This window comes from Asterias amurensis, chromosome 14 (genome assembly GCF_032118995.1).
Source record: "Asterias amurensis chromosome 14, ASM3211899v1".
In the NCBI taxonomy this organism is placed as follows: domain Eukaryota; kingdom Metazoa; phylum Echinodermata; class Asteroidea; order Forcipulatida; family Asteriidae; genus Asterias; species Asterias amurensis.
This window is the reverse complement of record NC_092661.1, coordinates 11578880-11604386: the sequence shown is the minus strand read 5'-3', so window position 1 is coordinate 11604386 and position 25507 is coordinate 11578880. Positions and strand designations below refer to the sequence as shown.

General features: G+C 38.7%; 1 protein-coding gene across 5 annotated transcripts in view; it reads right to left on the bottom strand.

Annotated features, from left to right (window-relative positions):
* The window catches only part of LOC139946843 (SAM and SH3 domain-containing protein 1-like), a 183919-nt gene that overhangs the window by 145327 nt on the left and 13085 nt on the right, over window positions 1-25507 (bottom strand). The window contains exon 1 of one of the 5 annotated variants that reach the window (XM_071944578.1): window positions 21279-21454. The exons of the other annotated variants lie outside the window; for them this stretch is intronic. Within the exon in view, the coding sequence (XP_071800679.1) occupies window positions 21279-21326 (48 nt within the window). The 5' untranslated portion in view covers window positions 21327-21454. Of the gene's footprint in view, window positions 1-21278; window positions 21455-25507 lie in introns of those variants that run through there. 5 annotated transcript variants of the gene reach the window in all.

Here is a 25507-nt window from a genome sequence, read left to right as displayed (position 1 = left end):
GATGACTCCCCGAGATATTTTCTGAACCGTGTAAGGAAAATTTAATAAAGTCATCGATTGTGCACGGGGTGGCCCCATGGAGGAAGCCGTGTATAAATACAGGCTCCTCATGGCCCGCTTGATGTCAAGGCCTAATTAGTACTTTCCGAAGAGAGAGGGAAGGAGGGAAAAACTCCACTTGTTCATTCTCAGCAGATTTTCTGTTTCTACAACCCCCTGTAAAATCAGCAGTTTTTTCGTCTCGCCTGTGTGTCACCGGAAACAAAAATACTGTCTGAGTATTTGTACATCATCATGAAAACTTGATGCCAAGTTTAAGTGTTGATAGAAATTAAAAGGGTTCAAGAAGTACATGTTTGGATTTGTGAAAGTACTTCTAATAACTGCATTAATTTAAACTTTGTTAAAATCTTTACAAGGTTGAAGAGGGGCTGTCTAGTAATTACCGTCAAGTCTGAAAAAAAACTGTCATCAAAACGTTTGTTCATCCAGACTGCTATCAAAATATTACAAGACATATTATTAAAATGGATTTGCACACGTTAAGACTTGGTTAAAATTGTGCAGTGGTAACACAACCATGGTAGAGGGACAAGATGACCAAAACGTTGACTACAAAGTGATGTTAAAGATCTAAAAGCTTACTGTCTTTAAAAGTTAAAGTTAAAACGACCACTCACTCTTCCTCCATATGTTTCCATTATACAAATTTTAAAAATCATTGACATTGCCATAAAAGTATTAATTTTGCCAAATCAAGCTCAGACTAATTTGCACCAATTGGTTTTGGTGATTTTGGTTGTTTTGTTTTGATTGTTTTTAAGCGCAGAGTTTGGCGGTAAGCAGAGCCATGAAATTGCGCCCTGCTCAGCAAAAATTATTAGTGATCTCTAAGACTTTATATTATTGCCTCAGTGAGTCACATAAGAAACTGGGGGGGGGGGGCGTTGTAAAAGGACTCCACATCCGCTTACCAAATTATTTTCTCTGCTAAGCATAATTTCCATCTTGCCTAAAACCACCCATGCTGAAATCGGTCCTGGGTTCTCTTTTTAAATTGTCTTTTAAACGCAGTAAATTTGCCTGACAGGCAGGTTGTATTTGGTGGAATCTAATTTAAGCGAACGGGCCGGGTGCAAGGCCACAGCACTCAAGGGCAATTGGTCCCGTTCCCCTCCAAACAAATCACATTAGGCGTACCAAACTCGGGAAAAATCTGGCCCAGCTGTCTCTCTCTACACATTGTTTCCGGGGTTAATTTTCTGACCTGACGGGGTCCTGTCTATACATGCACACACCTGCGTGTGTTAAAGGCATTGTGTACCCATTTTGGTTTTGAAATCATTCGATTGTTTCACTACGAATGTAGTTGCATACATTTAAAATAACCTGTGACAATTTTACTTCAAAAGGTGGTTGCGATGTTGGAATATCGCCGAAACTCTGGGACGAATATGTCTAAGCAGGAAGAACAATCTCTCAAGGAATACACAATCTGGTATTAAAGTTATGGGGATAAAAAGTTAATTTTTGTTTCCATGGCCATATTATTGAAGTGAAATGTTTCTCAAATGCATTATACAATCCAAAGCTTCTTCACATAACATTTAATAATAATAATAACATAAATTTATAATGCGCACTTTTCCAGAAAACCGATCAAGGCACCTACACAAAATGAAAACATTATACAATAGAAAAAGGAAGATTAAACAAAACATAATGAAACCCAAAGAAAGTTTAAGTGAACAAGTGTGTCTTAAGTTACCAGATGTATACAGACCCTTTAACTAAGGTGGCAGTGTACAATGTATATTGCGGTATGCAAGCTGTAAAAACAAAGTACTGTTTTTTTGTGACTATCAAAAAGATAAAATTCTAACAAAGTTTTCACTTACAGGTGTGAAGTTGTCAGAAAATGAACGAGTCTAAAAAATTTAAACGAGTTGGATTAGATACACACAGGGCTTGATATCAGTTGGTAGAACGCACTAGATCTGCGGCCGATTTCACGAAACGCTTTATCGAAACAAAACGCTTAATCCTAACTCGAGTTAGGACAGGTAACCCGTCCTAACTTAGGATGGGTTCAATTCGTCCTACGTATTTGGATACGGAACTGAACCCGTCCTAAGTCCTAAGATTAATCCTAAGTTAGGAGGAGTTTGGTGAAATCGACGGCAGGTCTAGTATCTATTAACAATACGCTCCATGTTCCTCGAACTCGCCTGGCCAGTTACGGGGCCAGGGCTTACTCCAACATAGCACCTAGACTCTGGAACTCACTTCCGGAATACCTCAGACAAATACACAACATCACTCTCTTCCAGCAGAAACTCAAAACACACTTGTTCTTGCTTGCTTTCCAACATCTGACAAAACTTGACCGGCGCCTTTGAATGTTCCTCTTTTTCAGTAAAGTGCACCTTATAAATGCTGTAGTTTATTATTATTATTATAATTATTATTATTAATACATGTGGGCAAGTGAACAAAATTTCAGGCGACCCAAAATTTGTGTTGACTCGTCCGGCTGGTAAATAAAAAAAATAGAGTTAAAGGAAACCCCTGGGTTCCTTTACCTGCATTTGTTTACTTTACTCACATTTGATTCCATTGCATACATTTGGCTCCACAACATACGTTTGATTCTGTGACAAACATTTCACTTCAGCACCAACTTCCAGTTTCAAATGGCCAGATACCTGAACAGTAGCTGTTTTTAAACCAATTCAGTTTCACAAATAAAACCTCAAAAATACTTCCTTTTCCCCCACAAAAGAGATCTCTTTTTAAAATCGTTCAAGGGTTTTCTGAAATTTCTTGGAAAATTCCTACCTGCTGTCTCTCTGAGTTTTAGTTTCATTTAAACTAGCCAGTGATCTTTGGACAGTGTACAATGTAATATTTAACCTTTTGTTACTGAATTTGAAAAACTTTTCCTCAAAAACATCATTAGGGGTTTTGTCAACTTCACTACAAATTGTTTTCTAGAACGTAAACCTCAAATGCAATAGACCATTTGGAAGAAATGACAGTAAGACAGCGAAAACCAGAGCTCTCCCTTAAAATCATAGACGTTGCTTTAAAACAGCCGCAATCACAAACAGCGCCCTCGCTGAGCTTAGGGCCGCTTAATAAGCACAACAAAACTATGCTTGCTAGAATAAGGTTACCAGCCAAAATACCATGTCATATCTACAATCTGTAACTGGTATCCTGCCAATTTCATAAAGCCTGTAGGCACAAAAACTTGCTAAGCAAAGAAAAAATTGCGTAGCAGAAACTGGTCATCAGATAAATGTCCATTAAGTTGACATTGTAGTGACTAGACCCACATTTTGCTTAGCATATATGAATTTGCTTAGCAGTCTTGTTTGCCTAACTGCCTCATGAAATTGGGTCAAGGATATTTGGGTCAATATGCCACAACCACCTCTGTCACATTCCAAGACTTCCACAACAATGCTGATGTTCATAATACAGCAGGGGGCCAGACTAATTTTTTCCTGAACGCCTCACATTGGTTCTGCTAATTGGCTCGAGAAACAAAAAACTTCAGATGGCTGAACCAATATAAATGTGATGTTTTTTAAATGAATGTCTCGATCACATATTCGGGTGCAATGACTTGTGATGTTATTTTTTTATTTTTTTATAAGTCCTCTCGTCTCGCCCTCTCAAACAGCATTTCTTGTGAAATCACGCATCAAAATCTAATAATTCCATCGAACATTTTGCCCAACCGCACTCTTTGTGGTTACAGAATGGTTTACACACCACCCACCAATCTGATTAGAGTAATGGTCCACGACAAGATGTGCATAAGTCCACGGCCCAATTATGATAAACCAGGAGAAGGGGTAAAAAAAAAAAAGGAAAAAAGAAAAAAAATTGACGTCAATTTGTGCTCTAGCCCCCCTTCAATGAAAACATAGCGCCGCTAATGCCAATCTGTGTAACCAGTTTAATATTGATTGAATGTATTACACGGACGGTGCATTACCATTAGAAATTAGCCATTACACTTGTTACGAAAGCCTTGCAGCCCCAACCGATGTGTGTACGGTTACGGACGGAGGCTCGATTATTAGATCGACGCCGCCCCGAGTCCAGCAAGTCCAACATGACAAGGAGCTGTATTAACGGGTTCCCTAAGTCTGGGTTGGCTCTCATCCAGTGTTGGTGGAGGAGACAAGAGAAGTTGAGTCAATCATGCTTTGATGGTTATTTCGGATGATTCACCCAATTGGATTAGGATCGGGGTAAATTTATCTTCGGCGTTGGACAGAAATACAATACTGGATGATAAGGGGCTATTGTTCGCGGGGCTGCGGCGGCCAGGCGGGCGGGTAAGGGAAGGATAAAAAAAAAAAAAGCAAGACGCATTGATGTCTCGGTAATGCAGACAAGTATTTGTTTTAATAGAAAGCGAATGTTTGTCATTTATTGGCGTGAGGGATTTAGAGACAATGAATGAAGACACTAATTGTTGTTAGCGTTACTGCCATATGGTGGTGTATTAGCCGGGAATGGGTGACTTACCCCTGACACTTATAGCAAGAGTATTGTTTACAATAATGTTTATTTTTAAACAAATTACAGTGATAAAATAACACCTACGTAATCACATTAAACTAAAGTGGCTTTTATTGTAAATTTAATGGGATGATAAAAAATATGAGTCAACGAAGCGGGAGGCAATTGTTGTCTAATAAAAAATCACTCTGTGGCATGCTTAGTTATTCATAATATCATGCAGGGAATTTAATATGTTTTCTGATGGTGTCCTCAATTGTGTTTTATTTGGTAATTTAAATGGTCAGGATAAAAAACATCATTGTTTAATTTTAGTCTGAAAAACGTACTAATTCTAAAGTTCATACTAGAAACAAAATTCTGTGAAATATTTCCCTCTAAAATGAAGTCATATTTTGGACAGCTCTTTGTTCTCCCATTGTTCAAATATATGATGCAGATGTACTTTATTTGTCCGTATTCCATGAGTGCGAGTGGGCTTACGGGAGTGCCCTTGTGGGTTATTTTACACAATGGACCCCAAAAGGGAAGTCTCTGTTCAACCTGGAACCCCCTCCCCCACACGGAAATTCTTTAGAAAGAGTATAATAAAGCAAAAGCAGGACCACTCAAACTGGATCCATTTTAAGGTTGTGTAAGATAACGATTTAATCTTAAACCAAACTTAACGTGTAGCTCAAAAAAGCGCAATACGTGCAGTTAAAACAGGGCAGTACACGGAGCACAAAATGGACCATACAATATGGTATATAATCAGACTGACGACGCCATGGATCAACCAAGCAGAATAAAAAATTCAAGTTTGTTTTAAGATAATGACTAAAGGTCTCTTCAGTGAAACTTTAGTCACAGTTTTTAAAATTAAACCCTTTGACCGAGCATTATCATACAATAAGTACTTTCGGTGACTCTACAACGGAAAAAAAAGGAACCTTACACATTTTCTATGCAACTTATTGGACTTGCTAATACAGCTAAATGTGAAGTAGTCGGTACACCTACGTTGTTTTTACATACATGAGTCATGCTCAACCTCAGTGGAAAATGATCCCCCTCATTTCCAGAAGACAAAGTATGTTACATATTTAACATCAATGTGGTTAAAAACCTTCTTGTCCCCCTCCTAGTCCCCACCCCCCCCCCATCCCCTATGTCCCATCAACATTTTGTAACATAAGAGAGGAAAATTGAAACAGTTGAATTGTATACCTTGGGACACCCAGACTCCTGCTAATTGCACAAAGCAATGACTCATGACTTCACACAACAGACAGACTATTAATAAGAACCATTTCAATTAAAAACCCAACTCATAATTGGCAATATAGATTTGTGGGGAGGGAGGCTGGATGAATTCCTTCTATATGAAACTCAGCAAATGACTCAAATCAAAAATAATCCATCCTGGTTAGGAAAGCAAATAGACAGGCCTATTACGTCGCAAGCAATTGAGTGTGAATGAATGATACACAACATTCGCTGTGACTGTCATTGCGAAAAGCAGACTACAAGGAACAATATGAGATATAAAAAAACAGGGTGGATTACAACCACCATGCATTGAGCAACACTAAACATACACACTGGAACTTGTCTCTTTTTTATGTCAAACAAAATCTCTCCACAACACATTGAACATTCACTTTCTTTGTTGTTAAAGAAAGCAGACTAGCGTAGAACACATGTACAGGTAAACGGTGTTGGATGAACAGCTCTTGGCAGTAATGAAGTCACTTTTACAAAAATACCGGGGAGTCAGACAAACTTCCCAGCAGTTGTGCAATCAGCGCATTATCGGCGCACCAGACTGCACCAACAGTAGTAGTCAGTACACCCGAGTAACCACAAAACGCGGATATGCATGCGCGCGTATTGACACGTTTGTCTAAGACTCCGTGGATTCGTGTCTGATTTCTAAGCCGTAGCCACCAATTCAGACACGGCCAAACAATCAGGAAGATTTCTTCCCTGCCTGTCACCTCTTTTTACCCCGGTTCAAATCCCGCCTCAGCCTCTCCCTATTAATAGAACATGACCATCTGTTTAATAATCCTGTAATTGTTGCTCGGATGTGTAATAAAATCCGATAACAATGAACTAGTCTAGTTGGTAAGACACTGCTCTGGGTTCGAATCCCACCCGAGTAACATGCCTGTGATATTTTTTCTCAGGACTCGGGAAAGTACTGAGTAAGGGTAAACCCAAAATTATTATTCTTTATCCTCGATGCAAATTTAACATCTCTAATAATGAACTGGTAACTAGATATTTGGAAATTATCATAATGAGGCCTTCATCCAGCGGTTGATCAATAAGAGTTGACATCATCATTTCCTAATTCCGCATTCGGCGCCAAGTATGCTGCTCTATAAAACTTGTCATGATGGGGGAGGGGGGGGGGGGTTTTGGAGGGAGGTGTTTTTCTTCTAGGGTATTTAATGGAACACGAACACAGCGTGTATGTAGTGGATCTCAGTCATGATAGTTTCGAATCAAAGACCAAATCCCTCATGGCTTTTTCTCGCCCGATGTGATAATTTGTTTGAAAAAAAAAAGGGCAGTGAGATTTCTTTTAGTTTAATGTTCTGCGAAGGACTAAACCATTGTTAGTTATCATGAGAAATGCAACTTTGTAAGAAGAATTTGGGGGCAACTTTCTGCTGCATGAAACGTTTCTTAGATTGTGTATTCCAATTACAGATCATTCTTTCTGCGAGGAAAAAACCGCTCCAGATTTTCAACAATATCTTCAAAACTGTACCATCTTTTGAAATGAATTTTTACAGGTTCAGGACAAGAAATAAATTCAAGACCATAATGACTTGTGCAACTGTCATATTTGTATTTACCTGTATCAGACTCTCACAAACTTCTGCCAAGATTCTTGCTTGGTTTTGATGAAGTCAAGGCTGCACTGTCTTTGCCTTGGTGCCCCTTCAAGACACTGGACACTATTGGTAGTTGTCAAACGTTTGATTACACTGGATTTAGAGAGAGCCGTTTCTCACAGTGTTTTATACTATCAACTTTTCCCCATTACTCGTTACCAAGTAAGGTTTTATGCTAATAATTATTTTGAGTAATTACCAATAGTGTCCACTGCCTTTAAAGCCATTGGACCCTTTCGGTAAACAGTATTGTCCAAGGCCCACACTTCGTGTATCACAACTTCTATATCAAATAACAAACCTGTGAAAATTTGGGCTTAATCGGTCATCGTAGTCGGGAGAAAATAACGGGAAAACCCACCCTTGTATCCGTGCGTTTCGCCGTGTCATGACATGTGCTTAAAATAAATCCGTAATTCTCGTTAACGAGAATTGATATTGTTTTACTGTTTTCTCAAAAAGCAAAGCATTTCATGAACTAATATTTCAAGAGAAGTATTTCACCACTACCTTCTGTAAACCCTGTAAGTTATTTGTAAATCTGTGAATTTTTTTTTTTTTTCTGTACCGAAAGTGTATAACGGCTTTAATACTCTTGTATAAAGTATAAATGTAAAGGTCCTATAGAAGTGCCTCTGCTGATAATGTATTAAATTTCGAGAAACAATTCCTTCAAAGGAATGTAGTTTTAGAGAGAGGGATTTAAAAACATTTCTGAAACGTTTCTAACCAGTTGCTGATTATTATTCCTGCGAGGACAAAACCCGCTCCAGATTTTCGACAATATCTTCAAAACTCTAACCCCCTTTTGAAATGATATTTTCACGGGTCAGTTTTACAATTTTTACAGTATACATGTACAAAATAGAACAAAATGGGGAAAATAGTCCCGGTGGTCCCTGCTGCATGTCAGTCCTGTGCAGTAGTTGTTTTCCCCAAAACTGTGGGGAACTCCTTCGGGAAATTAAATTCTATTATTTATATAGGATTTACACAATAACGGGCCAAAATTTGCCTTGACAAGCAAAATGTGCCCACGCTTATTTACACAAAGACTATTAGTGTTATATTTTAACAAGCGATCTTCAAACCATGGAGGAATTCCGCAATGATCAAACACACCTCATTTCATTTACATAATGACAATTGTTACTGATGGGTAGAAAAAAACGCAACCGTTTGTTTGATATTAATATCATCAACATCATTACTTCCTCTACCAACGCAAATGATAGCATTGTTCCCCAACCACAGTTGACTGTACTATATGAAGTGGCAGCACTACACGTTTTAAATATATAAGGCCAAATAAAATAAAAAACAGTTTAGCGCCCTGCCTTTTTGAAAAAAGGAAGGAGGAGGGGTTTTTTCTCTTAAAAAAAAAAAAAAGTGGACACTATTGCGTTACCGCAAACCTCTGTATCAAATTTCCACCATGCAAAGTTTCAAATCCTACCTATTGGTAATTGTCAAAAACCAGTCTTCACACTGGCTGTATTTCAACATATGCAAGATATAACAAACCTGTGAAAATTTGAGCTCAATCAGTCATCGAAGTTGCGAGATAATAATGAAAGAAAAAACACCCTTGTCACACGAAGTTGTGTGCTTTCAGATGGTTGATTTTGAGACCTCAACTTCTAAATCCGAGGTCTCGAAATCAAATTCGTGGAAAATGACTTCTTTCTCAAAAACTAAGTCACTTCAGAGGGAGCTGTTTCTCACAATGTTTTATACTATCAACCTCTCCCCATTACTTGTAATCAAGAAAGGTTTTATGATAATAATTATGTTGAGTAATTACCAATAGTGTCCACTGCCTTTAGAGGCCACTCGACACTATTTTAAAGACAACCGGCTGGGTTATTTTTTTTCTGATATTGCTTAAATGTATTCTTTCTCCCTTTTTTTCAACAAAAAAAAGGAGGCGGCCTCCAAAAACGAGGCGGGCTTAGATGCTAAACATGTTTTTGTTTTTTTTATTTGGCCTAACATGTATCCTGTATTGCATCGCATGTCCAATAAGTACATTGTTATTTTAATCCAGCAATCTCGCTGAGGTTATTTGATATTTCTATTAATTAGTCAATCCTATTACAGCCCACTAGAGACATTAATAGGCTTTACTGAGCAAAGGTTGACATCACTTTATAGTGCATTTTAATATCGAGAATGACCTTACTGTAAAACAATATACTTAGCAGTATCAATGCATGGTGCATGCAGACTTGATACTTAGCTGTTGTATGACAGAGGCAGTTTTTATTCAAATATCATTGGACACTTTCGGTAAAACAGTATTGTCCAAGGCCCACACTTCATGTATCACAACATCTATATAAAATAACAAACCTGTGAAAATTTAGGCTCAAAATAACATGGAAAACCCACCCTTGTTTCTGCACAGTTCTTCGTGTCATGACATGTGTTCAAAATAAATTTGTAATTCTCGCTGTCGAGAATTGATATTGTTTTAATGTTTTCTCAAAAAGTAAACCATTTCATGGAATAAGATTTCAAGAGAAATCTTTCACCATTACCTTCCGTAAACCCTGTAAGTTATTTGTAAATCTGTGAACTTTTTTCTTTTTTTCTGTACCGAAAGTGTATAATGGCGTTAAGAAATATTAATTTCATTTCATTTTATTTATCAGCAAACATTACAAAAAACATAAACAAATTGCAAATCCACAGATCTACATTGTACAAGAACAAACAATATCATTTTTTTAAGAAAAATAGGCCCAAAAAACATGGAAAAATACCTAGAAAAGAACTGAAGACACCAGGCTTGGCTGGCAGATGTAGAAACTTGTACTTAAAATTTGTACTTGAAACACTTTTGTCAAAGAACAGTTTTTCAGAGTTCTCTAGAAACTATGACTGCCTCATCTGGCGCAACTTCCACTGGTTGCCTGAATGGTTTGTTCATAAACTAGAGTGTAGAAATACATGCATAAATCAAGGGATGGTTTTCGCAGAGCAAGAAGTTTAAAGACACTGGACACTATTGGTAATTGTCAAAGACCAGTCTTCTCACTTGGTGTATCTCAACATATGCATAAAATAACAAACCTGTCAAATTTTGAGCTTGATTGGACCTCGGAGTTGTGAGATAACTAAGAAAGAAAAAAACACCCTTGTCAGACGAAGCTGTGTGCTTTCAGATGCATGATTTTGAGACCTTGAATTCTAAGTCTGAGGTCTCAAAATCAAATTCGAGGAAAATTACCTCTTTCTCGAAAACTACAATACTTCAAAGGGAGCCGTTTCTCACAATGTTTTATACTATCAACCTCTCCCCATTACTCGTTACCAAGTAAGGTTTTATTCTAATAATTATTTTGAGTAATTACCAATAGTGTCCACTGTCTTTAAACTGAACTTATTTTGCAAACTGAATGCTAACATTGAGTAGCAACTTCTGATTCTAGCAACTGATACCTTTTCATGTAGCATTTTGCTCTGCTACACGAGGGAAATAGTTCACTGAATGAACTATTTTGCAGAAACCAATGACGTACATGCGTTATTCCTATTGAAAGAAATTAAACGTCATCACGACCATTGATTTTTTTTTTTTTTTTCACAACAGATCAATCGTCCGCACATGTAGTGGGCTTCAAGGATCTATCAAACTAACTTGACGATAATAATATCATGCATGCTGGGTTGTTGGAAACATTTGTACCGCCATTACAGGACTCAAATTTGGAAAGACAAATTCACAAGACCGCAGAACTTGTTCCTCAAATGTTTACCGGACCATAATTACTTTTATATGACCAGAATCAAAATGACCTAACAAAACTTCCCGACACAGCTTATCAATAAATAGATGTTTTTATTTGAACATGTGAAAAAAAGACTTATTCCATTAATAATTAATTAATAAATAAAAATGAAAGTTATTCTATCCCAGGCCTGATACTTCACGGAGGCAACGGAGGCGATTGCCTCTGTGTCCCCTGGTCATTGCCTTGGTGCCCTTGAAATGCTCCAGTACAAATTTGCAATTTCATCATAGGGTGCCCTTTACCAAGAAGAAAATGTCTTGGTGCTCTTGCCCTTTCAAAAACGAAGCATACAGCCCTATCCCGATTCAAAAAGTCAACATTTGATCACGATATTATACAGCAGGGGACGCTTTCGTCAAGCAATTCTGCATTGCACAAACCAAGACTGAACTTATTTTGGGCCCACTGAATGCATACTATTTCGTGGGGTGTCGTGGCCGAGCGATTAAGAGCACCGAATTCAAGCTCTGCTGACTCTGTTCAGCAGAGTGTGGGTTCGAATCCCGGTCGTGACACTTGTGTCCCTGAGCAAGACACTTAGCTATTATTGCTTCTCTCCACCCAGGGGTAAATGGGGACCTGTGAGGGCAGAGATGTTTTTTGTGATTGATTTAGCCGAGTAGCGCATTTGTTGCACGAGGCTGTATACTCCCCAGGGAGCTGAGATGGTTTAAGGAGTGAATTAAGGCCCAGTGACCAGGGGTAATAATTTGAAGCGCTTTGAGACACCCGTTCGGGAGTGAAACAGCGCTATATAAACTCAAAATATTATTATATTATTCGTAGCTAGCAAATGAAGATTTCTTTAGTAGCAACAGATACATTTTGTATAGCATTTTGCCGCCTGCTATACAAGGGACACTGTTCACTGCACTGAGTAAGGTATTCTTATATTCAACTTACAAAAAAAAACAAGACCGCCAGACTTCGTATAACTCGAACCCTGCAATAGTTCCTAGCATGCAATGCCCGAAACTAGAGTCCCACAGACAATTTCCCACTGCAAGCCCATCATCTAACAGAAGGCTTTCAACTCTTAAATCGTTACAAACAATGCTATTGAGCCGTAACCAATGCTAATCCGGCGACCCTTAACGCTTTAAAATAAACCAGCCACGTGCATTTCTGCCACTTTCAGTCCCGATTTCAGACAAGGATAAAATGTAGTTTCCATGGCGACCCATCATTAGAGGGGCTATCTAAGGATGAAGAGGAGAAATTCTCGTCCAGAAAAACCTTTTAACCTCCCAACATTCCGGGACATGACGATGACTGTAAGCAGTTATAGGGTTTACCGTCCAAGCCAATTTGCGACGGCTTTGTCGTCAAACACCCCTTCGCCATTTTCTTTCCCCCGAAAACAAATCGAAACCCGTAACAAAATTACCATCAAAAAGGAAAGAAACAAATCACAAAACAAAAAACCCTTAGCACATGTTAGTGTACTTTTTATACTCTAATGCGATTAATTGACTGTTCAGATCATCTGACGACAGTGCAGTGCACTCTCTTGTAGCAAGAACAAATGGTATGTAGAATGAGACATTGCTGGGTCTAATAGTGTAATCAAAAACCTGCCTTGCATGCTTTTAATGGCAGCTGATGGGGCTAGATTCCTCCATCCTAATGTTGAAAACGTCTCCTATACCCTTACAGGATGTGCATGATTGGTATTTACCAGGAGAAAACTGTTTAAAGCAATTTTGAAAAGTGCTGAAAAATAATGCTTAGCAGAAATGTTGAGGATGTACACACGTACATGATTTGTTTTATCAAGCGAAAATTATTATTTTAAGCAATTTTGTATAGGCTCACTGGGCACTTCATAAAGCCTGTGTAAACACAAAACCTTAGTAAGGGCAGAAAAACATTGCTTAGCAGAAATCAACTACAAGTCAAAATTCCATCATTTACAATGTTGTGACTGGCGCCCACTGGTAACCAGTTTCTGTTGAGCAAGATTTTTATCTGCTTAGTAATTTTGTATGCTTACAGGATTTATAAAATTGTGCCCTGCACACAAGTGTCAAGACCAGGGCCTGGACCAACTCTTTGCTAGAGTCAGAACATCAAATCTTGAGTGCACCATGACTGCCCGACTATGACAAGTTAAATTTTTTTGAGGGGACAACTAAAATCAAACTTCCACCCCTTCTAAAGTTTCAACACCTCCAACACCAGACGGGAATCAACTTCAAACATGATTTGCTCCACCACCACACGAAGATAAAGAGGCGAAAAAAATCAGAAGAAGAAGAAAATTAGGAATTTCGAGATCAATCCCTGAGGTCTTTTGCATAAAACGTGAGGATACTCACGAACTAAGAATGTTCTCTACCATAGAGGAGCCTGCCTGGAAGAGTAAAGCGATTATTTTTTGGGGATAGAGAGCTTCGGGGCATGTGAGGAACAAGGACAAAAAAACAACAATCTCTGCCGGTTATCAAAGTTCCCCACAAGTAGGTCATTTTTTACCAGTCTCAACTATTAAAGTCGGCTGTATTTTCATCAATTTATGTTTGTTTTTAACAACCTAAGATTTTTTTTTTCATGTATCTGCATGACAAAAATCTGTAAGAGAAAAATTAACGAGTCGGATTTTAAACTTTGCATGGTGGAAATAAGATATAGAAGAGTTTGCGGTAACACCATGTAACGACTATCTCTAAAAGAGTTGGGGTGGTTCTAAAAAGAACCGTTGGTTTTTAACAGAAAATACTTGCTTGATAGTTTCAATCGCTCAAAAACTAACTGCCAACAAACTATGTACATGTGAACCTTTCACACCAATTACCCAAGCTCTCATAAGCAGGATACTGTTCAACAAATTGTTCAAATACGACACAGCATTTTATCTGGTAACCTTAATTTGTTGTGCTTAGTGTAACTTCTGTTCCTGCTAAGCAGCTGTATGACAAATTTCATAGAGCCGTTACAGCAGGAAATGTTAGTGAAACATTTTCTGTCAAGCAGGATACCAGTCACTGTGACATGCTATTTTGTCTACTTATTCTGGTAAGCATAAATATGTTTTGCTTAGCTAGTTTTTGTGCCTAAGCAGTTTTTGGGGCACTGTTTTTACTTTGTATTTCAATATGACATGTTAACTTTGTACTAAAAATAGGTATACAAAGGTATGGAGGCCGGGACTAGACAAGTAACAAATCTTTTAGACCTTGGTCAAGGGATACTATCTTGTTCCCAGAAGATAAGATCTTGTTCCCACCCAGAGAATGATAGCGAGAAAAAGATCTTGTCCGAAATAGTGTTAATCACGAGTCCCATAATCCAGATATCCTCAACAGATTATCTCATGGCCATGAGATAAAATCTGGCCCCAAATCCTCAAAATATTTATCTCGTGGCCAGCAGATTGAAAAAACAAAATAATCTGGTCTTCTGTAATTTGAGGAGAGCTACAGAAGATTATCACATAATCCTGGGACAAAATATGGCCTTAAATCCGAAAAATACCAATCTTGTTAAAAACAGTTTTTACATGTCACTTCTAGGGCTCTGTAATTTATGGAAAGCCACAAGAGGGTCCATTTTCACGACTCCGCTTACCTTGGAATTTTGAGCTTATTGCACACTGTAAAGCACAGAACTCCGCGGTAAGCAGAGCTATGAAATTGGGCTCAGATTATCCTATTTTCCTTTGATAGAATCTAGCCTGCTTCCGTAAGCACTGATTCTTTCGGTAAGCAGAGCCATGAAATTGGGCCAAGGATCAAATTTCATGAAGCTATTAATCAGAAACTATTGCTAAGCATAAAATGACTGGGGCACCAGTTGCAAAGAGTGGTAATCGGTTTCTGTTAAGCAAAATTTGTCTGTGCTTAGCGAGTTTTTAAGCTTACAGGCTTAATGAAATTGAGCCCTAGTGCTCTGTAACTGATATAGGATAATTGTTGGAAAACACAGTTCAGTTCTCCGAGGTGCGTTCCCTTTAATCTAATATTGAACGGGTTTTGTTGCATCCCAAAGCGGTTCAGATTTTAAGGTCAAGATAGTATGTTCAATATCATCCAAAAAATTGTCCGACAGATGTTCGTGAAATTGAGATGTCGTCGGTGATGCAAATATTTGAGAACATCATTCTTTTCGGGTCAGTCAGATGCGTTACACCTCTTACAACTACTTTTTAATAGGTGCATGCTGTTATAACTATGTGTACATGTACACAGGTCCAATATCATAAAGCAACATGTATACGAGCATAAGCGCATTGCTCAGCAAGTTTTTATGTTTAGCACAAATTTAGTCCAAAGCATTGTAGGCCTACAGTATATCTTGTCTTGGCTGGTAAACCAAAGTACCCTTTTAATAGGTGCATGCTGATACTGAGCATAGGCCCAAAGCTTTACGAACATACCTCTATGCTTAGCAAGTTTCGTTGTAACGCAAAAAATTAAGTCCAAAATGTACATTATATTTTATATTTTGACTGGTAACCAAAGTTCCTTTGTAATCGTGCAAGCTGATACTGTACATATGAACATACCATAATATTGCGTAGCAAGTTTTGTTGTTATGCAAGAGTTTAGTCCAAAGTAATGTACATTAAATCTTATTTTGGCTGGTAACCAAATATGGCTTAGCAAAACTTTTCTCTGCTGGGCAAATGTGTTACCAGATGATGGCCCCTTACATGATCGTATTCCTAAAAGAAATTTACAATTTTCTTAAAGTAAACAAATTTCTTCTCCATATGCGAAGGAGCAACAAAAAAACAGTTTAAATAGAAAAATAGAAGTTTTCCAAACAAAACAAACATACAGGGCTATTAGGCCTATTATTATAAAAGCAAAAAAGGAATAACAAAAACATTGGTCCCCAAGAACTCCCATTACATCAATTTTATCCCACCTTCCTTCAGATATTTTTCTTGCAATCTAACAAAATGTTGTATCGATGGAATAGACTATACGTTAGAGCGAAACTTGTTTGTGTTGCAATACAACAACATACTTGAGTGTACACTTAGCGTGGAATTGAGTTAGGATTGAAGGGCCGGGTTTGCTGAGAGTGCATTGCCACGATGATGGTACATATGTATCTTTAGGGCAGGGTTACCACACTAGTTTCTGTATAAGGAGTGTTATCCCCTGATCGTATGGCACCCCATCTCACTAACTTTTAGTGACCAACTCGCTCATTTCTTGCCGATATCACCACAACGCTGACACGGTTTGCCACTGAGAAAATATTGATTTAAAAAAATGCACATTTTGTGTTATTAAAGGGAGCATTACCCCTTCGGTTTTTGGAATCGTTCAATTGGTGTTATCCTAAATTGTATTAACAAGTAGATGTACAGAATAAAATTAACTTGTGAAAATTATCTTCACAAATGTGGTAGCGTTTTGAGACATCGCCAAAATTCTGAGCAGGAAGAATACTTCATAATAGGGGACTTTCGGGACGCTTGGTGGCAGCAGACTTACCAGGTAAAATCCATTGTTCTTGGTAATGTGCGTGTGCTCAGAACTACGCAAACAATGGACATTATTTACCTGGTAAGTCTGCTGCCACCTAGCGTTTCAAAGTCTCCCATTGGAATACACAGCCTGAGAAACACTTCTTAAAATATTATTTCTCAGGTTCAAATTTTGTAGATTAAAAGAATTATATACTTTTCTGTAACCACATTTTTTCTAAGCAGTATTTTCTGCTAGGTAGCTTTATGAAATTTAGCCCAGGCCAGTTTACGACTGGGGCCCTGTAAGTTGACGGCAGGCAAACCTCATCTGCATGCATTCAACTGAAAAGGAAGAACTGCCGATACTTCTGCTTCAAACAATCCAACGTAGTTTTTGTAAATTTATTTCCCTAGCTTAGGGCACTACACATCCGATCTTTCATCAGCAACTGAAACCAGAAGTACTAAACCGATCCGATCTCCAAGATATTTAAGTTTGTTACTTCCTCATTGAACAATAATGGTCGTGATATTTGACGCCACGCAGACAAAGCGTGTGGAGAGAAAGCTCATCCTAAAGAGATTCGTATTGATTTCTGACAACTCTGAAAAAATCATAAATTATATATATTTATTCTAACCACAATATTATTTTGAAAGCTTCAGTTTCAAGGAAACAGAAATTGGCGACTTAAAGTGACTGACACAAAATAAGTATTACACTACTGAAATTAAATCTACAAATCAGTTTGTTTTAGTCGTCAACAATTTGGAAGTGTGAAGGCAGAGAACATTATGAGAACTTATATTGCAAAAGAAGAACTACTTTTATTTTTTTCCAGAAATAATTTTTAAACAATCATATCAAAATGTATCTGTAGCTGGCCATGGCCGCCCATATTTTGTACTGCATTTGGCGATTCAAATGACAATTTCAAACTAAACTAGCCCAAACCGAAACTGGGCCCGTAGATATTTTAAGCAACAAGCCCAAGGTCTTGTGGATTTTCCCCCCAAATTTGAGCCCTGTTCCAATTCCCAACTGAGTAGCCTGTGATTTTTTTTTCTGCAAGACTTCCAAAAGCAGCGAGTATCCCCTGCTAAATCACAAATACTTTCAGTTCTTTTTACCCAACCACCACAATTTCACAAAAATACTACTAAAAAGCTGGCGATCCTTCAACGATAATAAAACGTCAATCCACCACAATGATTGGACACCGAGATCAAACTAATACGTGCGTAACCTCAGTTCATCAAAGTAGATTGCACTCCACGTATTAAACTCCATTGGCTATTAGTGCCTTGTCACATGATTACATCGCAACCAATCAAATCGTCTAAATTGCCTCGGGGCGTTTTATTACAGTCGCTCGGAATTGAATAGTCGAAACCCAACCTTTCAAGCCAGTGAAAGGGAAAGTGCAAGTATAGCGATATTTTGGGGAGGTCATCATACACCGTGTGGATAGTGTCCATAACACTGTCTTCGCTGTGATTCTTTCTATTCCGACACAACGCAACCAATCTGGAGGGCTTCGATTTCAACTATCACATAATTTTTCTCGATAACTTCCTGAAAAAATGTCAGTGTGACTCGATCTGATGTATTTATAACTGTGTATAGTACGTGCCCTGAGGGGTCAGACGGGATCAGGACATACGTACATGTTAAATATATAGATTTGCAGTTTACATTTCATGTGACATTGAGGGCAGTATGCAATGTCATTGAATTTTTCTTTTTGGTGGTTTTACTTTTGGTTCAAGCATTTGAAAGTTTGAGATAAACACAGCGAACTGTTCCCTCTGTTTACCAGAGGAAAATGCTACATGAAATGTATCAGTTGTTGCTACTCAAAAATCACCATTTGCTACTGAGTGTACAAAATCAGTTCAGTTTATTTTTTTGGCTAAGCAAGATTACTGGACGAAATCATTCCACGTAACATTTCTGTAGTCAAGTGGATAGACTCCAGGACTTGCAATCACAAGGTTGTATCACTGATTTCAAGAATGACTAGAATAAGTATTGTTGTCTAACATCTATTATCTTGTTGTCTAGTTACTGAATCGCAACTTCTTGATTTGTGCAATTCATAATCATAGACCTTAACCCAATGTTTGTATAAGAGAGATTGGCTGTTGCCAGTTTGTATCCCCCTGTGGGAGTTTGCCAAGTTCCCTTGATGGGAAGATCATCTAACCATACAAACAGACAAACATTAAATGGAATCTGTGGGGGAAACAATTTCTGAAAATGGGAAAAAATTCTGGCAACTTAAAGACCTGCCACATGTCTACTAAAAACAGTCCGCATCCTTCCCCTCACAAGGAAATAACAAAACTAAACGAAGGTTCTTGATAAGTTGCAGGCCATCGGGGGGGAGCGGAGGGGAGAGGGGTTGGGAGGGTGGCTTTCTTCAGGCAGGAACCATCTGCTAGCCATTGCACAAGAATGGCTGATCGGTTTTTCCCTCCTCAAGCACGGCCAACCTTGTGAATATACACCACCAAGATCTTCACCAACACTATTATCATAGTGCAGGCCATATATGACTGTGTGAATTTAAAGGTCCCAGAGAGTACATCATGCACACTTTTTACACTCTTGCTTTGCCGAGATATAGAGCAAAGAGCCCCACATCTTTATTCCACATACTGCATAGAAAATAACGGGAAAACCCACCCTTGTTTCCGCATGTTTCGCCGTGTCATGACATGTGACAATAAATCCGCAAATCTCGATATCTCGATTATGTTTTCTCAAAAAGTAAAGCATTTCATGGAATAATATTTCAAGAGAAGTCTTTCACCATTACCGTCTGTAAACCCTGTAAGTTATTTGTAATTCTGTGAACTTTTTTTTTTTTTTTCCTGTTCCAAAAGTGTCCAATGGCTTTAACAAGAGTGGCTTTTAGCCTTGGTTGGAGTGATCTTGCATAACAGATAAAAACAAATATTTAACATAAACCTCCAAACATAGAGCAAAATTTACAAACCTGTTTTTTTATTAGAACCACATAACCCCTGCCCTATAAGGCACCAAATGTTACCGAGCCGATCGAATGATTGTTACCGAGCCGATCAAATGATCAGCGTTAACAATAATCGTAGATCGATGCACAATGCAACTTGTCAAAATTGTTCACCTTCAATTTCGCACAGAGACAAAAAACAACCTACACATCTTGCTGACTCAAACATTTATAATTGATACCGAGAGCTACAGCAGCCATAGCTTGGGCTTGTGATGTCACACATTACATGGTCTATCCCTAATCCATGATCTGGGTTTATTCTGACCTGTTATAAAGCCTAAGGGCCCCCCTCTCCTATCCCAACCTATCCCTTTTTCCCAAAATTCCAAAAGAATATAATAGTCAGCTGGCTTTCTGAACTACAGAGTATAACACCATAGATCCCAACAGATTATGCATGCAGTCAATTATTAAATACATTCAGTACATCTCCGCTGTTCACAGATGGTTGTAACATTTATTGCACCTGACTTATTAGCAATAAGACATGGCATTCTCATCTAAGATGAATGCATCCTTCGTATAATAATAATCTGGTCTTAAAGGCAGTGGACACTATTGGTATTACTCAAAATAATTATTAGCACAAAACTTTCTTGATAGCGAGTAATGGGGAGAGGTTGATAGAATAAAACATTGTGAGAAACGGCTCCCTCTGAAGTAACGTAGTTTTCGAGAAAGAAGTAATTTTCTTTGAATTTGATTTCGAGACCTCAGATTTAGAATTTGTGGTCTCGAAAATCCAGCATCTGAAAGCCCACAACTCCATGTGACAAAAGTGTTTTTTTCTTCCATTATTATCTCCCAACTTTGATGACCAATTGAGCTCAAATTTTCACAGGTTTGTTATTTTATGCATACGTTGAGATACAGCAAGTGATAAGACTGGTCTTTGACAATTACCAAGTGTTTAGTGTCTTTAAAAAAATACTATTACATAATACAGTTCTTTGCTGTATTCAACTAAAACTTTCAAAGGTGACTTTTATTACATCTTTCTTTCATACAATTTCGCCTTTCAATCAGCATAACATTGACAAAAACATGACTCTATCTTAAGAGGGACTGTAACATGTAAACAACAAGAACATGGTCTATTTTCCAACTGGGCGTACCCATAGCTACAGTGTAGGCAAGGTTTTTTTTACTGAAATACATAAAGAAATATTACATTGTGAGCTTAGCCCCACAGAGTTTTTATTAGAGAAAAGTTAACACAATGGATCATACGGAAACACCTTGGGAAAGCCCACAATGTCGCCCTGAATAAGAATGTCTGGTTTTACCATAGAGTTATATATAAGAACTAGAGAGCGCACTTGTGATACTGCTTGCACAAACGCGACGGGACCACAAGATGACAAGCGCGCCATTCTGTACGCGCGTTGAATATGAAATACACGTTTGAGTTTGATTTATTGAACGCTCACGCGATGCTGTTTGTTCAACTTACAAAATGGCCGCACAAACACACGCTGTGAGATGGCTGTTTTGTCAACTTAGAAAATGGCCACCTGCGCGCATGCCGGGGCACGTATATAGGCCAGTGCGCCCTCTAGTTCTTATATATAACTCTATGGGTTTTACTCACCATGTTCTGGACAAGGTGCCCTTTTTCCCTCCGAAAAAGATGATGCATTACAAATCCAACTCTCGCAATATTGACAAGTTAGTCTGGGTGTCTGCACCAGTGTTAACTACTGCACATGAAACTAACTAAAACACAGCGATGGATGTACCATGTACTCTGTGGTCCTTTCTCTATAGAAGTACACCAGCACACCCCCTGCACCAAGTTCTTGTTAACTGCAGTAACATAAAACTAACTGAAACACAGCGATGGTTGTACCATGTAGTCTGTGGTCCTTTCTATATGGTTGTACACCACATCACCTGCAACAAGTCCTTGTCAACTGCAGTCAACTATTTCACAATCCTCTCAGATCTATTTTTATAGGCACGACTTTTAAATGCAAGAATTCCAGAACCTCTGCAGACCTCTACTAACTGAAAGTACCTGAAACAGGGCAACCATTGAGCACCAGCAGCACCTGCAACACGTCCTTGTTAAAACAGCAGTCAACTATTTCACAATCCTCTCAGATCCAGTTTTATGGCCGGACTTAATGCAAGAATCCCAGACAACAAAACCTATGCAGACCTCTACTGGTCGATTTTTCAGACCAACACTGACTGTGTAAACAACTACTGTCCATCAACACAGGCAACCAGAAGGGAGAAGGGAGTTACTGAAGGGAAACCCCCTTTGGTCACCACAGCCAATGGGGGGACCCCAGATCCTTGGCTTTGTGGGGGAACAATAAACCCCCTTAGAGATCCTATTACATAATGGCCTTAAGGGGAAGGAGGAAGAAGGTAGGACCCTGGGAACGTCTTGTGCTTTTTTTTTTCTCAGGGGGTAAAGCAAACAGGATCCTGGGTCACAGGGTCACTTTCAAAACGATTTCCTCTTTGAGTTTGAAGGGCACAACAATTCTTATTCTTAAACTCTAGGGTTTTAAAGGACAACAAGTAAAGAACTACCAGTCACCAGGGGTGGATTTCACAAAGAGTTCAAGACAATGGACACTATTGGTAATTATCAAAGGCCAGTCTTCTCACTTGGTACATAAACATAAAATAATAAACCTGTGAAAATTTCAGCTCAATCGGTCATCGAAGTTGCGAGATAATAATGAAAGAAAAAAACACCCTTGTCACACGGAGTTGTGTGCTTTCAGATGCTTGATTTCGTGACCTCACATTCTAAATCTGAGGTCTCGAAATCAAAGTCGTAGAAAATTACTTCTTTCTCAAAAACCAAGTTACTTCAGAGGGAGCCATTTCTCACAGTGTTTTATACTATCAACAGCTCCCCATTATCCGTTACCAAATGAGGTTTGATGCTAATAATTATTTTGAATAATTACCAATAGTGTCCACTGCCTTTAAGACTAGTCTTATCTTGAGTTAAGACGAGACTTAAATTAAGACTAGTAGTAACCCAAAATTAGCAATAATTGCAGCAAATCTGGGAAAAAATTGGAAAGAAGCTGATTTCAACTGATAATGGTAGGTATGGGTGTCAGTTACCACCAAAAAAAAGTAAGGACCAATTAGGGTTGGGGAAATCGTTTCCCCGGGGGGTAATTAAAACCCGGGGGTTAATTACCCATAATTTACCCAAAGTATGTTGTGTTTGGTATCAAATGAAAGGAAATTTAATTTTAAACCCAGTAAGTGATGTTCATTTTGTCATTTTATCATCCTGTGAAAAGTTACACTTGATTTAAGATGTGGCGCTTACTAACACAGGATCAACAAGGTTATTACACACATTCTAATGTAACAACCTTAAAACTATTATTTTACAATACTTAGTATCTATCAAAGTGTACCACACTGTTTGAGGGTTCAAATTAACTTGGTTCAAGACATTTTAAGTGGATACTACTGGTACTGACAAGCCAAACGTGACAGAAAGCTCATTAAGGAACCTTTTTACACACATTTTGGTCAAAACGGCTTGAATGGCAGTTTCCTCTACATCGCTCAGTTATTCAGTGTCTGTAACATCAAAATGTCTGCAGCACACTCTACATGCAAACACACATGACATGCCAGCTTTGATGCTGCTACATTTCATGGTTGGTACTGCATCTCCCCCTTCCTTGCAGTTGCAGCAAATTGTTGTTAAAAGATTTCTGGGGTGATACTCCGACAAGCATCTTGAGTCCCAATTTATTGTTGGTATCAAACTCCCAGCCTCTTCCAAGGGGCTCAAAGAGAGGTTTTGAGATGCTTCAACATCACAACTTGGAGGTTTTCATGGAGGGAGTGTTGCTTTTGGTGTTGGTGGTACACGATCAGGATCAAGGACCAAAGATGCCCCAACAGACACACTAGCAGCTCAAGGGCCACCATGCCGGTAAATCAAATGGCCGGTTTACTGAAGAAGGAGTCTCGCATTATCAGCCAGTTCGGTGAATCGGGTCACGATGAAACCTTGTTCCAGCATCTCAAAATTGCTGAGGGTAGACAGATACATGTTGTTCGTTTAGCCACGCAGAAAAAAAACAAGCAAGCTGTAAGAGTGCAGGAGGTGAGTGCCATCAAGACCAACCTGGTGAGGCAGCTCCAACAGATTCAAGCTGACTTGGCTGCTCTCAAAGCTTCCACCTTAACCAAAACAGCAGAGAGACCCAAATGCTCCAAAAACACTGCCCTCTCATAAATTGGGCTGTAACGACAAGCCAGTAAATGACCTGGATATGACCACTGCTTCACCTAATAGCTCTAAGCATTTCAGGAGAGGCTGCAAACAGCGACAACGACCCCAGCAGGCAGGAGACGGCAACGTGGCAATCGGAGGGGATGAGTAGCCGTCCTGACATCCAATCAATCTCAAGAAATTCAATGTCTTCAAAACCAACCCAATTAACCAAAACCTCTATACACTCAAGTGATGTCTCAGAGAGTGTTGCCCTCATGGTAATGTCAGCTCAGCAACTACCACAAGGTTCGAAACTGACCAACTTAGTTGGCCCGAAGTGCACCACCCGGTCACGGTGTAATCTAGGAAGAAGACCAACCTAGGCTTTGTGTGATACTGGTGCCCAGGTTTCCCTAGTGTCTACATCATGGCTTATAACCAAAACATGTTCAACCAGTGACTGACTTGCTATAGAACAGTACTCTGCTGATAATGGCAGCAAATAATTCAACTCTTCCTTATGATGGCTTTTTTTGAGATGGAATTTCAGCTACCAACAGGTTGCCATCGTCCCTGCTGGTTTCAGTGTTGGTAACAAGTGACCCCATTCTTACCCGAATCACGGCTCCTACGTTCTGGAAGAGTTGTTAAAAGATTCCGAGTAAACGGTTTTTGAAGCTTTGCATGATGTGAAGAATAAGGATGATAGTAAACTTGCAGGTTTAACAACCCTTGTTTAGTTTCAAGTTAAATTTCTGTTTATTTGAAACCAAACACAACATACTATCAAAGGTTCCAAAAGCAGCAAGCAGCCAAGGGAAAAATAGATCCTCATCGCCTACCACCAACACCAACATCACTCCCTTCGTGTTCACCACCAAGTTAGGGTATGGCAGTATCTCAAATCCTCCATATACTTGGGCCCCTTGAATAAGGGGGGATGTGGAGTGTCCTGTGGACATTGCTCAAATGGAGCAGATATTACAGACACCGAAAAATGAGCAATGAAGAGGAACTTTGCTATTCAAGCCGTGGTGGCCCATTAATGTGTTTAGGGTCTTTAATGAGCTTTCTGTCACGTTTGGCTTGTCAGTACCAGTAGTATCCACTTAAAATGTCTTGAACCAAGTTAATTTGAACCCTCAAACAGTGTGGTACACTTTGATAGATACAAAGTAATGTAAAATAATAGTTTTAAGGTTTTTACATTAAGAATGTGTGTAATGACCTTGTTGATCCTTTGTTAGCAAGCGCCACATCTTAAATCAAGTGTAACTTTTTACAGGATGATAAAATGACAAAATAAACATCACTTACTTGATTTAAAATTAAATTTCCTTTCATTTGATACCAAACACAACATACTTTGGGTAAATTATGGGTAATTAACCCCCGGGTTTTAATTACCCCCCGGGGAAACGATTTCCCCAACCCTAATTGGTCCTTACTTTTTTTTGGTGGTAACTGACACCCATACCCACCATTATCAGTTGAAATCAGCTTCTTTCCAATTTTTTCCCAGATGAATCCTAATATAGGGATACTATAGCCGTAAGTTTTTAATATCTCCAAGGACTAGTCGTAACTCTTTGTGAAATCGACCCCAG